Genomic DNA, 16,419 nt, shown 5'->3' with positions numbered 1-16,419 from the left:
ACATCTCCCACTGTGAACAACGTATTCCTATGAATTTTGGTCCTCTTATACACTTTGTTTTTCTCAATTATAAGCTATAGTATTTTTGTGTACAGATCTATAAATGTAGCAGATATAAAGGGTTGAAAATTTTTTGGGTCATGAAATTCTGTAAAATTGTGGCCGTTCTACATCTCCACTGTAAACAACGTATTCGTATGAATTTTTTTCCTCTTATACACTTTGTTTTTCTCAATTATAAGCAATAGTTTTTTTGTGTACAGATCTATAAATGTAGCAGATATAAAGGGTTGACAATTTTTTGGGTCATGAAATTCTGTAAAATTGTGGCCGTTCTACATCTCCTACTGTGAACAACGTAATTCGTATGAAATTTGTTCCTTTTATACACTTTGTTTTTCTCATTTATAAGCTATAGTATTTTTGTGCACTGATCTATAAATGTAGAAGATATAAAGGATTGAAAAATTTTTGGGTCATGAAATTCTGTAAAATTGTGGCCGTTCTACATCTCCTACTGTGAACAACGTATTCGCATGAAATTTGTTCCTTTTATACACTTTGTTTTTCTCATTTATAAGCTATAGTATTTTTGTGCTGAGATCTGTAAATGTAGAAGATATAAAGGATTGAAAATTTTTTGGGTCATGAAATTCTGTAAAATTGTGGCCGTTCTACATCTCACACTGTGAACAACGTATTCGTGTGAAATTTGTTCCTCTTATACACTTTGTTTTTCTCAATTATAAGCAATAGTTATTTTGTGTACTGATCTATAAATGTAGAAGATATAAAGGGTTGAAAATTTTTTGGGTCATGAAATTCTGTAAAATTGTGGCCGTTCTACATCTCCTACTGTGAACAACGTATTCGCATGAAATTTGTTCCTTTTATACACTTTGTTTTTCTCATTTATAAGCTATAGTATTTTTGTGCTGAGATCTGTAAATGTAGAAGATATAAAGGATTGAAAATTTTTTGGGTCATGAAATTCTGTAAAATTGTGGCCGTTCTACATCTCACACTGTGAACAACGTATTCGTGTGAAATTTGTTTTTCTCAATTATAAGCAATAGTTATTTTGTGTACTGATCTATAAATGTAGAAGATATAAAGGGTTGAAAATTTTTTGGGTCATGAAATTCTGTAAAATTGTGGCCGTTCTACATCTCCCACTGTGAACAACGTATTCGTATGAAATTTGGTCCTCTTATACACTTTGTTTTTCTCAATTATAAGCTATAGTATTTTTGTGCACAGATCTATAAATGTAGCAGATATAAAGGGTTGCAAATTTTTTGGGTCATGAAATTCTGTAAAATTGTGGCCGTTCTACATCTCCTACTGTGAACAACGTATTCGTATGAAATTTGTTCCTCTTATACACTTTGTTTTTCTCATTTATAAGCTATAGTATTTTTGTGCACAGATCTATAAATCTAGAAGATATAAAGGATTGAAAAATTTTTGGGTCATGAAATTCTGTAAAATTGTGGCCGTTCTACATCTCCCACTGTGAACAACGTATTCGTATGAAATTTGTTCCTCTTATACACTTTGTTTTTCTCATTTATAAGCTATAGTATTTTTGTGCACAGATCTATAAATGTAGAAGATATAAAGGATTGAAAATTTTTTGGGTCATGAAATTCTGTAAAATTGTGGCCGTTCTACATCTCACACTGTGAACAACGTATTCGTGTGAAATTTGTTCCTCTTATACACTTTGTTTTTCTCAATTATAAGCAATAGTTATTTTGTGTACAGATCGATAAATGTAGCAGATATAAAGGATTGAAAAATTTTTGGGTCATGAAATTCTGTAAAATTGTGGCCGTTCTACATCTCCCACTGTGAACAACGTATTCGTATGAAATTTGTTCCTCTTATACACTTTGTTTTTCTCATTTATAAGCTATAGTATTTTTGTGCACAGATCTATAAATGTAGAAGATATAAAGGATTGAAAATTTTTTGGGTCATGAAATTCTGTAAAATTGTGGCCGTTCTACATCTCACACTGTGAACAACGTATTCGTGTGAAATTTGTTCCTCTTATACACTTTGTTTTTCTCAATTATAAGCAATAGTTATTTTGTGTACAGATCGATAAATGTAGCAGATATAAAGGGTTGAAAAATTTTTGGGTCATGAAATTCTGTAAAATTTTGGCCGTTCTATATCTCCCACTGTGAACAACGTATTCGTATGAAATTTGGTCTTCTTATACACTTTCTTTTTCTCAATTATAAGCAATAGTAATTTTGTGTACTGATCTATAAATGTAGAAGATATCTTTATATCTACTCTTTGGTTCGAAATTTTTTGGGTCATTAAATTCTTAACATACTTATATTTACAATCTACTTTATAAACTTGATCTTTCTTTAGTTATAATATTCACTTCATTATGGGAATTAATTTTTGACTAAAATACACAATATGAAATGTACTATTTCTAAATCTAGCAGTAACTATTGCTATAACATTTAATAATCTTATAACCTAATTTCAAACTCTGATTTTTCAGTATAAGCTGATACACAACACTTTATTTTGAAAAACTACAGCTATTATACATTGCAGTCTGTCTAACCCCCAACAATAGGGGTAAGCGTAAGTCAGTGAAGATCGGACAAGCAAGGCATTGAGGTTTTAAACGATACAGAAAGAATAAAGACACCTTTGAAAGGATAGATCTGCTTGAGAATTTGGTAGATCTGTCTAAATTTCAGTGAAATGTTTGGAATTCATAAGTTTAAAGGGGAAAAAACAGCTTAGTGTCGGTAGATATGGATATTCTGACCAAAGATAATGGGAATCTACGTTAAACATCACGCACCTCTTCAACATCGTTGGAGAAAAAAGCAATTAGGTTAGGTGGCTGCAAGTTGATTGGATATGTTTTGTAATTCTGGCTGGATATTGCGAGAACATTTAGAAAGATGATAAATGATATTTGAATTTCTTTTCAGTTTTCAAAATATAAGCTAAATAAATAAATATTTTTGAAAGTTTGTGGCCTATTTCTGTGTCCAAAGAGATCAATATAGTATGCTTTGCCACGTGTTTTATTTTGTAGCCACGTGTAACAAGAATATAACATATGTGTGTCTTTGGTTCGAACTGGTTGAATCAGCTAGAAAGAGAATAACGGAGGTAGGAATAAAAACAAGGCTCTGGTAGAATAGTAACAGAGAAGTCGGGAAAGTGCCAATTGGAATAAATTGATGGGGCCAGTAGCTTTCCTTGCTGTTCTTGACACAGTCACACTTTACATTGACTGCCAAAAGGAATATCCAGCATTCTGTTTCTGAGATCCAATATTCCGCAGGGTGCTTTACTGTAGTAGAATGGAGGGTGGAGCTATCTAGCGAGCGGGCGAGGTAATGGTTAGAGGTCCCCTGTGGTGTCTAAATGCCAACTGGGCCAGCCACTTAATATTACATGCATTTAGCTTCTACTTACTACATTTACATTCAGATTTACTGGGATGTATGATGTAAAATATCTAAACGGGAGATCTGTATATTTATTTTGTAATTTCTTATTATCATTTTTAACCAGCAATCCAATTGATTCACAGACTAATAAAAATATTTCATAGATTATAAAAATCAAAATTATTAAAATAGAGCGCCTTAACAAACCTTTAAAATTTTTCATATCATTTACAATTGTAAAAGCAATAAAGGAATTTCTTAATTACTTATAATAACTCAGTAGGTTTGATAAGGCTTGAATGAAGAAGAGACATCTATTGCTTATCAGGAAGGGTCTTAGTTTTCTATACTAAAATCAATAAATTCATTCCAGCTGCCTATTGCAAGAATGATTGAATTGTAAGTGACAATGATTTCCTGGACATGTAAAAGAAGTTACATTAGTTGTATCAGTACATAATTTAAAAAAAAATAAAAATAAAAAATTTGAAAAATATATCTGGTTGAAAAACTATGTGCAGGCACTTAGTTCTTCCAGTTTGAGATTCTTCTTGTTCCAGTTATCTAAACGACCAGATTTCTTTTGAGATTTCGCTCTAAATATTGCATTTGTTGAAGGAATGTTATTTACTAGAACGTGATGCAGATGAATTGCATTAATGGAAACATCAATTTGCTTCTTGTTGAGATCAGTCACTTCATTATGACTAAATAAATCCACCAAAAGCAAATATGATTCTGAAAGTTTATTTTAAGGCAAACGATTTTAAAGTATACCTTCTAGCTCAGACTGTTCTGATTTTTAACAAATTGAAAAATTGAAAAGTAAGAGAAAACCTCTCATTCAGGTCAATGCTCAATTTATCAAGGTATGAATAACTTATAAAAAGTTAACTATTATTTTTGCAAGATTTCAGCTTATTATTTTTTCTTTATGATCTCAGCATTACAGGAAACTAGGCCCCTATGCGTATGCTGGATTTAAATATTAGTTTGAAATATTAGTTTTGTTTAATATTATCTGATAATTAGCTTTAACCTAACATAACATAATTGACATCCAAGCCATAAAGAGGCCAAGTGATCTTCAGTGCAGCTAATAATATAATAAGATACATTCTTGCATATAAGTTTACGATGTTACAGATTGCGTTTCAGATCTGATAATCATACATTCATTGCAATATGTTTTACTTTGAGCTGTTTGCAACAGTTGCCTTATTAAAACTTTGTGTGAATAAGACCACCTATTTGAACGCAAAAAAAAAAATGCCATTTACAATTAGAATGCAGAAAATTTAGACTCACGCATTTTCTTTCTCAACCTCTATATGTATGGTGGACATATGTCGATAAAATAGCCCAATAGAAAATACTTGACATATGTACTTTCGTGGTGTCCACAGAAAGCCAGTTGAGTACATTATACCCTGAGAGAAACTAGAAATCTTGAACAGGGTGTTAGTGTGCAAGTGAATTCAGTGTCTATTTGGTCAGCCGTAAAATCGGTCTTCTCAAGTGACTGGAAAGACCACTTTCTTCCTATTTTTCTTGTATACATACATGATTTGTACATGTTATATAAATGGCAAACACTTTATTTATATATCGTTGGTTACAACAATACTCTACAACTGACCCTTATCGCCATTTTATTCCAAAACATCATTTTTTTACGACAAATGTAATTGGACTCTCTGCTATAATGCTGTAAGTTGTGTTGTAAAACTTGGTCTCTTTTCTTATTGCATCCACGAACATAAAAAAAGAAAACGATCTACATTATACCTTTAGGTTATTCTTTGAATGAATTGCCCATAAAAAAAAAGAATTTAAACGAGTATTTAAAGAGAAGCTGCGTTTGTAAGATAGTTGTATTTAATATTAAAATTGAACTATATATGCTAATCATATATATTTCTCTTTGTACTTTTATTTTTATAAATAAGAGCAATTATGTGGCAAACTGAAACAAAACTTTTTCGGGTTCCTGAACTGATCAGGCTTAATTTAGACTATTTGGAATTTTTAATAATTGTAAAACATGGACTGTATTCACAAAACGACTCTAATACGAAGGCAATAAATAATTTCTTAATAATGAAGTGCTACCAGCATATTCTTGAAATATGTTGAAAACCATCTTGGAGTAATGAAGGCAATTAATTGTTTGTAAATTTTAGCATTTCCATAAGATTGTTCAATTATCTAATGATAGAATACATTAAGGTTGTCTAAATTCCTGTAATAACAATAATATTTTGTCGTCAATGAAAGCTCACTTTCAAAGCATTACAGAATAAAGTTGAATACAGAGCTCAAGTCTAAAAATGATAATGTTAATAATCTTGAAAAATAAATGATAATGCATGCGATGATATTACATAAATGGAGACGGTATTCTAAATACTTTTCGTGTGGAATAGTTTTGTAAATCATTTACAGAAATAGCTTACAAGAAAAGTTAACCATACATTACAGTTATTTCTCTTGTCAGAGACAATTACTTAGAAAGAAAACAATTGAAGTATATAGATGACTCGTGTAGGCAAAATAAATAAAATGAACATAGACTTTACAAAGAAAGTGTATGAAGTAAATGGGAACTAACTTTAAAAAAAATCAGAACTGCTGGATTCCTAAATATGAAAAATAATAAACATTGAAACCGTGCAATGAATTCTTTGAATCAGAATTTTAATGAAAAAGATTGTAAATAAACAACCACAAAAACTATGAAAATTCGCCAGTAAATGAAGCAAAGAGAGAGAAAGGAGAATAGAATGCAAAAGACAGACACTGAAAAGTTGGTGATCGATACAGAGAGAGTTAGGGGTGCAATATGAGATTGGCGGGGTTGGGAAGTGAAGCGCGGATAAGCCTGAAATCGTGTGCACACTCCCATGATGGTGCTCCGGGGTATCCAGCCAAGCTTGTAGCCAGTTCAACAGTGCTATCCAGTTCATAACTGAGAACCTTCAGTATAGGTTCACTGTCCAACATGCAAAGCATCCAGTACAATGTTTTGGAAATTTGTAAACCAAAAGGAAAAAAAATAAACTGAAAGAAAATAAAAATGTAAGGTTTAGGAAAATATGTTTATACTGTCTCAAAGAGGCCCACAAACCCTTTGAGACAACTAGTTTAAATAACAAATTGGAAAATGACTTTAAAGTGACTATTTACATAACGGTCACTTCTTTTTTTATCATTCAGAGCACCTCAGGAACGAATTTAAAGTAAAAGTACTGGATTAAAATAGAGCAATGTCCAGGGATGGATAAAAAAACGAAATAAATGTTAATATTGAGGATAATGGAGTCTATGAATAGTGGACATTTCTTAATAATCTTAATAATAATTCTTAATAATCTATTTATTCATAACAAATTTTGAACATCGCTTTCCTTCTTTTTCTCTGCTCCAACCAGCAAGTTTAAATGATTCCTAAAAGCTGTGATCTTTCTAATTATTAGACGAATTATTTTAAATCTCGGAATAAACTCGCTGTGCATAAGATTAATTAATAAGTACGTTATGTTTAAGCATTGAAAGAGTTATTTACTAGCAAACATACTAGTAGAGAACTGATGGAAATACTACTTCTATTAAATATGCAATTTATTCTCTTTGATGAAACCACGTTCACAAAATTGTGTTTGCTTTTTCTAGAGCAGGAAATGTTAATTTAGGAATACAGGAAAATCATATAAATTCGAAAAGACGTATTTATTTATGACATAATTTCTGGGACTTCGTTTTAAAAAAATCCAAATGCAGGTAAAATCTGTGCCAAAGTACTATCAAGATGTGAATTATCTTTTATCTTCAAACACTTTAAATCCTTCCTCCTCAGTTGTAAGGCATTCGCTCGGAATATTATCTGTCTTATTCCATATTCTGAAAGTTTAATTTTTTGTTAACATTTTACTTTATTAGATTATATATTATTTTAATATAATTCTCTACTGTAATATCAATGGTATTAGCATTGCATTAGTATCACTTTTTTTTAGTAACACATTATTAGTATCATTATTAGTATCACATTAAATTGAGCGGACACAAAATAAGGCTCTTCGTATTATCACCCGAAGTCCACGCCGATCGAGGCTATGCTGCTTCAAGCCGAGTTAGAACCCATGTACATCCGTCGAGAAGAAGCAGCCTTAAAACTGCATGAGAGGATGAAACGATTAAACTTTGATAACTGGGAAGCGAAAAGACCCCCTAGCGTCAGGCTAAAGGTCTCATTCTGGTCCAAAGTAGAAGAGCTATGTTGCCCTGATAACCTAGGTACTCCGCTGCAATCTCTCACATCCATACCTGATCGGATCCCAAGCAGACTTGCACCAGCTGTCTTTCAACTATTACAGCCTGCAGACAAAGAGAGTATGTCATCCTTAGAATTAAGGGCATGTGCCCTCGAGACTATCCATACGTGGTACCCTACTCCTCCTTGGACCCACGTATACACAGATGGCTCTGCTGAAGAAGCAAAGAAAAATGCAGGAGCCGGAGTCTATTCAGAGCATTTCCAAGTGTCAGTAGCCGTGGGCAGAAATGCATCCAATTTTGACGGCGAGATTAAGGCAATAGAAGTGGCTCTGGCCAAATTAGTTGAGAGAGAGTATACGCACATTGTCTTGCTCACTGATTCACAGGCGGCGATAGCGGCGGTCACAAACCCAGCTTTTAGTTCCTCGGATAGTATGAGTAATTGCAAGTACCTGCTGGAACGGCTACTGTTCCGTCCCACCAGGGTAGTTCTGCAGTGGGTCCCAGCTCACTGTGGACTACAAGGTAACTAGGAGGCCGACAAACTTGCAAAACTGGGTGCCCAAAAAGTACAGCCCGAAAACGCGATTAAGTATCCTACAGCAAAGAAGAATATTAAAGGTTACATGTTGGGAAAACTACAAGAAATGCTGAAAGGGAAAGCGGAGGGAAAACTCTGGGGCTCATTGTTAAATCCGGCAGATCGTGTTCTCACAAACCTTCCACGTAGGACAGAGGTGGCGTTGTTTCGGATGAAAACGGGCCATGACTATTTACAGTCTATTTACATGACTATTTACATCGCATTGGTGTTGCTGGATCACCAATATGCCCGTTATGCAGTTTAGAAATTATGACTGCCTCGCATTTAGGCGACTGCATATCTCTGCAGGATTTACGAAGCAGCAACTGCTGCAAATCTGATTTATATTGGGCTGCACGCAGTCGCATGGCGTAGGATAAAAAAAAAAGTATCACTTTTTAGTAAATTTTATTTTAATTATAATTTAATGATAATTAATAGATTGTAGGTTTATTTAGTTATCAAAACGGCATCTCAATATGTGTCTAGCATGTTTATAGTTTTTATTGAATATTCACTCGTTTCCATATCCTTCAATGCTTCTGGCAAACTCCGTTGTAGAACCGTATCCTGAGAATCTCTGGAGATTTATGATTACTGAAAAGACTACTCTCCTTTAGGTCATTTTCTATTGTAGCAAATGTGCCAAATAAAAGCAATTATCTAAGCACTTTATGCTCTAACGCAAGCAAGCTTGTCCTACTGAAAGCTTTCATCCTTTCTCGAATTTTCTGTAGAATACTCTTCGCTCGTTCAATGAAATTGTGACCTTAATAAATCTTCTTAATCAGCCGAAATATAAAAGGTTATGATGAGTTAGTAAATAAGCGGTGCTATTTGGGTTTAGGGGTCGCATAGTTTCAACCTCCAGTTGACATATCCATAACACTTGACAGATGCCTACATTTAAACAAAATACTGTTCAAAAAGGTAACCTTAATGGAACTGGTGACATTCATTCTTATTAAAAAAAATATTTATATACATTTAAAGAACTAACAATATGTAATATTAAAAAAAGAAAAATGATAATAAAGTTCCGGGTGCCAAACACATGGTTTCTTAATTGTTATAAGGCTAATACATATATGAGTCAAACAATTTAACTAAAAACATCCTTTAGTGGTAGCTTTTCCATAAAATGTTTGACAGTCAGTTGAATGAATAAATTCTTGATTAAAAACAAAAAAAAATTTGATTGTAATAATTGACAACACTAGTACATAATACAATAAAAATGAATCCAGGCTGGTATGAAACATCTGTTTAAATGAAATAATAAAAGAAATATTTACACTGAAATATGATATTAAGATAACCCCCCAAAAAATTTAATAATATTCAGAATAGCAAAATGCTTAAAGTATCTAAACAATTTAATTCGCCAATTTAATAATGAGACGAATTAAATTGAGGAATAAAATTGAATTGTATTTCTTAAAATTGTTATTCATCGTAACTTTTACAAGATATATTTGAAAGTTAAATTTATTTAAATTGTGGATAATGTATCAATTTAGGATTGGAAGTGCAATCTATTTATCTATGAAAGTAGCTGTAAAAGTAATACCTTAATATTTTATCAACACCTGTTACAAACAAGATAACAGGGTGTTACCATATGACTATCTGTGTTTGAATACGCACTTAGATCGCTTGGCTTTTTGATCTGTTTTCATAATAGTAATTATAGTACGCTCAATTAATTTAAATAAAACTGCAATATATTGTTTACAGTTTATTTTGGAATTGCCTTATCGACATTTTAAGGTTATTAGCTCTTCCGACGGCTTTTTAGTGCAAAGCCAACAATCGAACAAGCATTCTTTCGAGACAAACACTGTCTCGTCAGTGAAGAAATTCCTCCAGAAAAAGAAAACTATGATCAGTTATAGCTGGAGTCCAACTCGGGTGTTCAGTGTAGAATCCCATTGTACTATCCAAGGAACAATTCAAAACTCAATGGAATTCAAAAAAATATTTTTAACGTTTATCACTTACTTCTCCCACAACAGAGGAATAAGTGAAGTAAATTTTAAAGAGTAAGTTTTGCTAATTATAGAATTAATTTTACTCTAGAAGTGCATGTTTGAAGACAATAGAGAAAGATAGGTTTTTTTTTTGAATTTTTTAATAAAATCTTAATTTACAGAAAAAATTCCAAGGAAGTTAGAAGAGAAACAATTTCATTGGACACTTCCATAAAAATGCGCTTATTACACTGGATTAGACCGTTTAAGGGGTCATTGCTGATGAGCATTCGGAGCGAATTTCCTGGTGTATTATTGGAGGGTAAGAGGCTTAGAGTTCCAACTCTTGAATGGGTTCAAACTCTTGAATAAGTGATATGCAGAGGAAGGGATTTGGTCACCTCTAAAACAAATAGAAACTTTGTACAGACTATTTGTTCTACTTAGTCCATCCAAGTTAGTTAATTGTAAATTATTTGTACTTACTGAGAGTTGTGAGATTGCCTTAAGTTCGAACGCAATGTCGAGTTTTTTTTTTACATAATTTTAAATATAAGTCTTTCCGTTTTGTCATTGACCAGTTTTAGTCCTACAGATTTCTGTCCCAAAAAACAGGAGGTTAAATGTATTACTTGTTTTGAGTTTTTTGGAACATTTCAGATTAGAAAGTAGCACTTTATTGTAAGAATTGTTTAATTTTTGAATTTTTTGTTCTTCAATATCTTGAACTTTTTTTAAATAATTTTTTTTCTGATACTATTCGATTGAAGAGGCTCTTATGAGAACCGTGAAACTCCATTTCAGTTAAATATATTGCTGTGTTTTATTTTATAAAGAGACTTCATCAAGTTCTAAATTCATAAAAAATTCTAAAACTACCAGAAGTACTACATTACACAATTGATTTTTCACTTTTCTGAGAATTTTTTGAAAATACCTCCAACAATTTTTTTGTAAACTTTTTATATGGATCAGGTTTTATTTAATAATTATATATACTTGAATATAATTTTTCTGAAAGGGTTAAATTGCACATTTTGAGTTATGTTATAAAATCTACTTATGAGTCAATTCGAGAATCGCAGAATTACCAGAAAGAACGCATAACATAAGAAAGTTTCGTCATGAAATTCTCTTTCTTTCCTCAACTTTGTGAATACAAAGCAAATATTTTGTTTATTCGCCAGTCAAAAATCCCATTATAAGAATATAAATCTCATTAACAAAATAATATTTAAATGTGTTAATTGAATTTAGAAATCAAAGGCTATTTAATTTATAATAATAAAACTAGAAAAACAAAGAGAAAGAAATAAGAGTGTCTTAAACCAGCAAGCGAGACAACAAGTGTCCGTGAGTTTTTAAAAGATAGTAACGATAGCTGTCAGATTTGTACTACAGTAGTATATTGCTCTTCTTTTTGAAGTTTAACTCTTTAGAAGTTTTTATAAAAGAGGACTTTTAAATCAACCAATCAGTTTGTAAAATTCAAGGACGGTTCTTACCTTCAGAAGAACTGGCGATTAGTTTGGTATCCTTTTAGTTTACCTGTTGATGTTCATCACATGATATTTGATTTAAAATAAATAAATAAATAAAAAACATTAATTTTAAATTTATTAAAGGAAATAAAAAAAGAAATTAATTTAATACTAAATGTAATTTGAAAAATAAATAAGTAAACAAATGTTTAAAAAATAAATAATCGTGCAGAAAAATAAATTAATGAAATTCTAAGGCCGGAATTTAGTAGGAATTTCGAGGGCGGTAATTACCGACAGACCGGCAAGAGTTGCACTGAAGGTGTTATATAGTACCCGGCCGGGCTGTAAGAGGTCGCGGCCGAAGCTGGTCGCGCGTCTCTGGTGGTAGCTGGATTATGGAGCAGCACATGATAGTGGGTGGATCAATCAGTCGCTCTTCCCGACATCCTGGAAGTCTGCAACAGGTTAGATACCACCGCATCCTCTTTATTACACATCCCTCGCCGCTAACTATTTAACCCCCTCTAATTTTGTTTTGTTCGCCCATTCTACGGGTAATGAGATCTACAATAAATTTAATGTTATCAGCATACCAAAAAAAAAATCCAAACATTTGTTAACATTTTATTAACACATGATTTCAAAATATTTGCTGGCTCACTGTGATTTTTTTTTTTTTTTTTTTTTTGTTCGGCAGTCTTCTTTCTAAGCGTTGTGGTAAACAGGACATCTTCGTAAGTTAGATGAAGATCCTGATAGACCTTCATGACAGACCCCTTTTTATCAGACCCTTGTAAGAGCACGAAATAATATTGAAATACTCAAAAAATACGACAAGGTAAAATAAAGCAGAGGAAAATCTGGATTTTTCCATCGATCTGTTGGAAGACAGAAAGCAAGGGATATTAGGTTTGTGGATAAGAGGAATCCCTTTCTTTCTTTTAACCCTTTCCGGACCGAATTATTATACAGAGAGAGAGAGAAAAAACTTTTTTCACTGCAATAAATATTGCTTAAAATGAACAAATCAAATATTTTTTTCCATTTTGAATGTTTTGAACATTTTTTGGAAAATGATTCCATATGGCATCATTGGGCACCAGTTAGCAAGAATGAAAATAATTAAAACTTTATTTATTCCATCTAGGAATGGTTGAATTTTGTACAATTTATTGTAATTAGGGTGATTTGGATCAGAGATAAAGTTTGTATTGTCATTCACATGGAAAAATGTGCGAAGTTTGTCAAAACGATTTCTGCTCATTGCATCCGCAAGGATACCTGGTATCTCTGGCCCAATACATTCTATAGCTTGGCATTTTTACAATTCCGCTCATGATGTTTATACCCAAAATTTTTTTATTTCATTAATTGTGGTGCCAATAGATTGGGCAGTCTTTTGAGCAGAATATAAATTAGATTGCTCCACAAAAATTTTTAAAATTTCATTCGAACAAAAGAGTTGAAAATAATTTATGGGCTTGTCACATCCATAAGTGATATTGTGTTTTTTATTGAAAGAAAAATTAGTACAATTCAAGTGAAAATCATCCCTAACTGGTACCCAACTAATGTTGTTCCCGCGTAATAATTTTGGAGGTTTCCTTTTTGCTTCAGGGGTTGGTAAAACAGGATCCTGCAAATTATTGGAAGGGTTTCCTGAAATATTTTCCGAACTAGCTGATCTTTCATCCTCAGTAAAAAAACTCATCTTCATTTGGTAAAGTGGTATTAGAGTCTGTTTTTGGGGGTAAATTCGCGTTGGCATCAACTTCCCCAATTTGTTCATCTTCAGAATCTGAAGATTCTAAGTCAACATCTGACCAATTACCGTCTAATATAATCTTTATAGCTTCTTCGGGTGTATACATGCGCTCCATGTTAAAAAAAACAGGTCAGAATATACCCTATGTAATAAAAAAAATAGAATGGTTAATAGTCAAGTTTTGCTCAAAGAGTCCATATGGACTCATTTTTAAAATTTCGATTATACAAATAAATATAAGTTAAATAAATTGAAACATACCTAATTCAAGATAAATAACACTTAGTTTCTACAAAAACAAATAATTAAGAAACAAAAAAGCTTTAAAAAATGCAAAAAAAAATTCACAAATACAACTGTAATGAAGACGATTTTCTGGTGGTTGACAACAATGAAATAAAAACATATTATATTTTCGCGGGCAAGAATTATGTAAAAATTACGACTTGTGCTGCCCCAACAGGCATGAAAGAAAACTAAAATGATGCCAATTGTATTATTTGGTCAAAATTAAGCAAGAAATAATACATTTTAAACTAGTGATGCCATATGGCATCATCGAGCTGGAAAGGGTTAAAATAGTAAAGAGTAGGAAAAAAACAATCCATCGCTAGTAGGAGAGATGAAAAAACAATTTTTAGAGAGAAGCAATTGCTGATCACCTGTTTTTTTCAAGATGTACCCTCGTAATTTGGAAATAAGAAAAAAAAATAAACGCTTAAGAGAAGAAAATTCAAATTAACCCTCACATTACTCTGCTACCATGGTGAGGCATGTTGCATAGTAAGAACAAAAAAAAAAAATTAATTATATCCATAATTGGTAAAGTAATAATAATAACAATAATAAGGGAAGGGATTAGCTATGAGGTTAGCATACTGGACTCCCACGCGGAGGTCCCGGGTTCGAATCCAGCAGCTGACCCTTAGATTTTCTCTTCCTAGGAGCTTCTTACAGCTCACTGTCCGGTGATGGACAGTGTTGTCTGTAACGAGAGAACACTGTCCGGAGGCCGGCAGTGCACTGGAAAAAGCTCCGGGCGCTAATGACCTCAGCTGTTGATGCGCCAAAAAAAAAAATAAAAAAAAATAACAATAATAAATAATAATAAACATCCTGTACCCACAAGTTCTCCATTAAACTTTTTTCCCAGTGCTTTAGTGATTAGAGATAAAGAATAAAAATTAAGAAATAAACAGAATTAAAATCACTTCTAGGTAATTATCGCAAAAACTTTTGCCCAGGGTGAGCTGCTAACAGAAATTGGGCTTACCGGTGCTAAATGAGAATAATACAAAGCGCAGGTAAGCGTTGGATTAAAAAAAATATTTATAGAAATAATAAATAATTCTTTACAGAAATAATAGTTATTTGTTGTTGGAAGTTCTTTATTTTATTTCCTTCTTATATATAAAATATATATATGTATGTTTATTCTTGGCATTGAATTTCACTAATATAAGGAATGCGTTAATTATTACTAATTTATTTATTTGTAAAACCATAACCATAAATGTCAGGGTATAAAGGCAATCAAGGTTGCAGTGGAAGGGAAGAGCAGAAATAATCTTGAAAATAATTGCACAATGTAGCCTGCTATTTGTAGGATCAGTTTACCTCCGTGCTTCGTGAAATACTAACAATAAACAGGGTTAGAATACATTTTAACGAAGTATCTGATTCGTAACGAATACTTTTATTTTCTCATTTCTTTGAACATTGATGGTATGTGAATTGTCTTATTGTGATTGGTGCATTTAGCTGATCGATCATCTTCCATAGATTTACATGCATACAGGTAGACTTGCATATAGTCAACACCACACAAAATCAATTTGAACTCAAGGGAAATCCCCTTTTTTTGAACTCCTAAAACATCAGAACAGTTTTTTTGGGGGGGGGAAACTCAAATTCAAAAACGAATTCAGCAACTTACAGTACTTTTTAAGAAAAGTGCAAGGTAAGCCTAGTATAGTAAGAGAAAATAAAAACAAAAATTAATAATTACTGTGAAATATAATAGGAATGGCAACAATACTTCGCTTTAAGGAAGGGATTAGGTATACTGGATCCAAACACGAAGATTCCGGGTTCGTATCCAGCTACACGCCCCTTAGATTCTTCTCTTTCTATGAGCTAATTACAGCTCACTATCTGCAGATGGACAGTGTTGTCTGTAACGAGAGAACACCTCTTAACGCCAATGACCTCAGATGATGGCGCACCTAAAGTTAAAAAATAAAAATAAAATAATGCTCTAAGTTGACCAAATGAAATTGTAAAAATTAAAAATGCGCTACAGTTTTATGGCAAAGTACTGCGCGCTTAATCCTGCACCTAATAATAGAGAAAACTATGAAGTAAACTCGCTTAAAGCGAACGTTATACATGTAATCTAAAATGAGACATGATTATATTAGAGAATAAAGGATTAAGCAGAATTACGTCATTGTTTATAATGTGTGGCATGTTAATTAAGTATTAATCACGTTTTCCATCCGTTAGAATAAGTAAATATTTTATATTAACTGAGTTATGGATAGTGTAAATAACATAAAAATGAATTTAACCTTAAATAATATTTCGACAGCAGTCCGTTTCTACTGAATTCATAAATTATTTTCTATGGATGACGTTCACTTAAAAATGTCAAACTAAATATGCAAATGAGTTGCACAACAAATGTTGAAACTCTCTAAGAAACAAGGGTGAAATATGCAGGCGTGTTTGTATGTGGAATCAATCCCGATTAGGTTAGTCTGCTCCCATAGAAATCCGTGATTTTTGTTTTAAACTAATTCATATCTAGAGAATCTATGACAGTGTAATTTAGTTTTATTACACCTTATTTATTATAATACTTATGAATTATTTTATTTATTTATTAACCTTTTTA

General features: G+C 32.2%; 2 protein-coding genes and 1 long non-coding RNA gene across 3 annotated transcripts in view; 2 read left to right on the top strand and 1 right to left on the bottom strand.

Moving 5' to 3' along the window:
- Nucleotides 1-12,339, bottom strand: part of LOC141454292 (voltage-gated delayed rectifier potassium channel KCNH8-like) — a 218,381-nt gene extending 206,042 nt beyond the window's left edge. Inside the window, exon 1 of the mRNA XM_074128390.1 lies at nucleotides 11,780-12,339. The gene's annotated coding sequence lies outside the window, so the exon portion shown is untranslated. The remainder of the gene's footprint in view (nucleotides 1-11,779) is intronic.
- LOC141454442 (uncharacterized) lies at nucleotides 7,559-8,254 on the top strand. The gene has a single exon (XM_074128668.1). It carries the CDS (start codon nucleotides 7,559-7,561, stop codon nucleotides 8,252-8,254), a length of 696 nt encoding a protein of 231 aa, XP_073984769.1.
- Nucleotides 9,628-16,419, top strand: LOC141454293 (uncharacterized). Its single transcript, XR_012458611.1, has 3 exons — nucleotides 9,628-10,346; nucleotides 10,457-10,730; nucleotides 14,741-16,419. It is a non-coding gene; the product is annotated as an uncharacterized lncRNA (long non-coding RNA).

Source organism: Rhodnius prolixus, unplaced genomic scaffold (assembly GCF_049639745.1).
Source record: "Rhodnius prolixus isolate KJV_2025 unplaced genomic scaffold, Rpr scaffold_9, whole genome shotgun sequence".
NCBI classification, from domain to species: Eukaryota; Metazoa; Arthropoda; class Insecta; order Hemiptera; family Reduviidae; genus Rhodnius; species Rhodnius prolixus.
This window is presented reverse-complemented; position numbering and strand designations above follow the sequence as displayed.

Bases quoted from the DNA above. Each gene is read 5' to 3' on its own strand.
- LOC141454442 (XM_074128668.1), top strand. From the start codon at position 7,559: ATGCTGCTTCAAGCCGAGTTAGAACCCATGTACATCCGTCGAGAAGAA.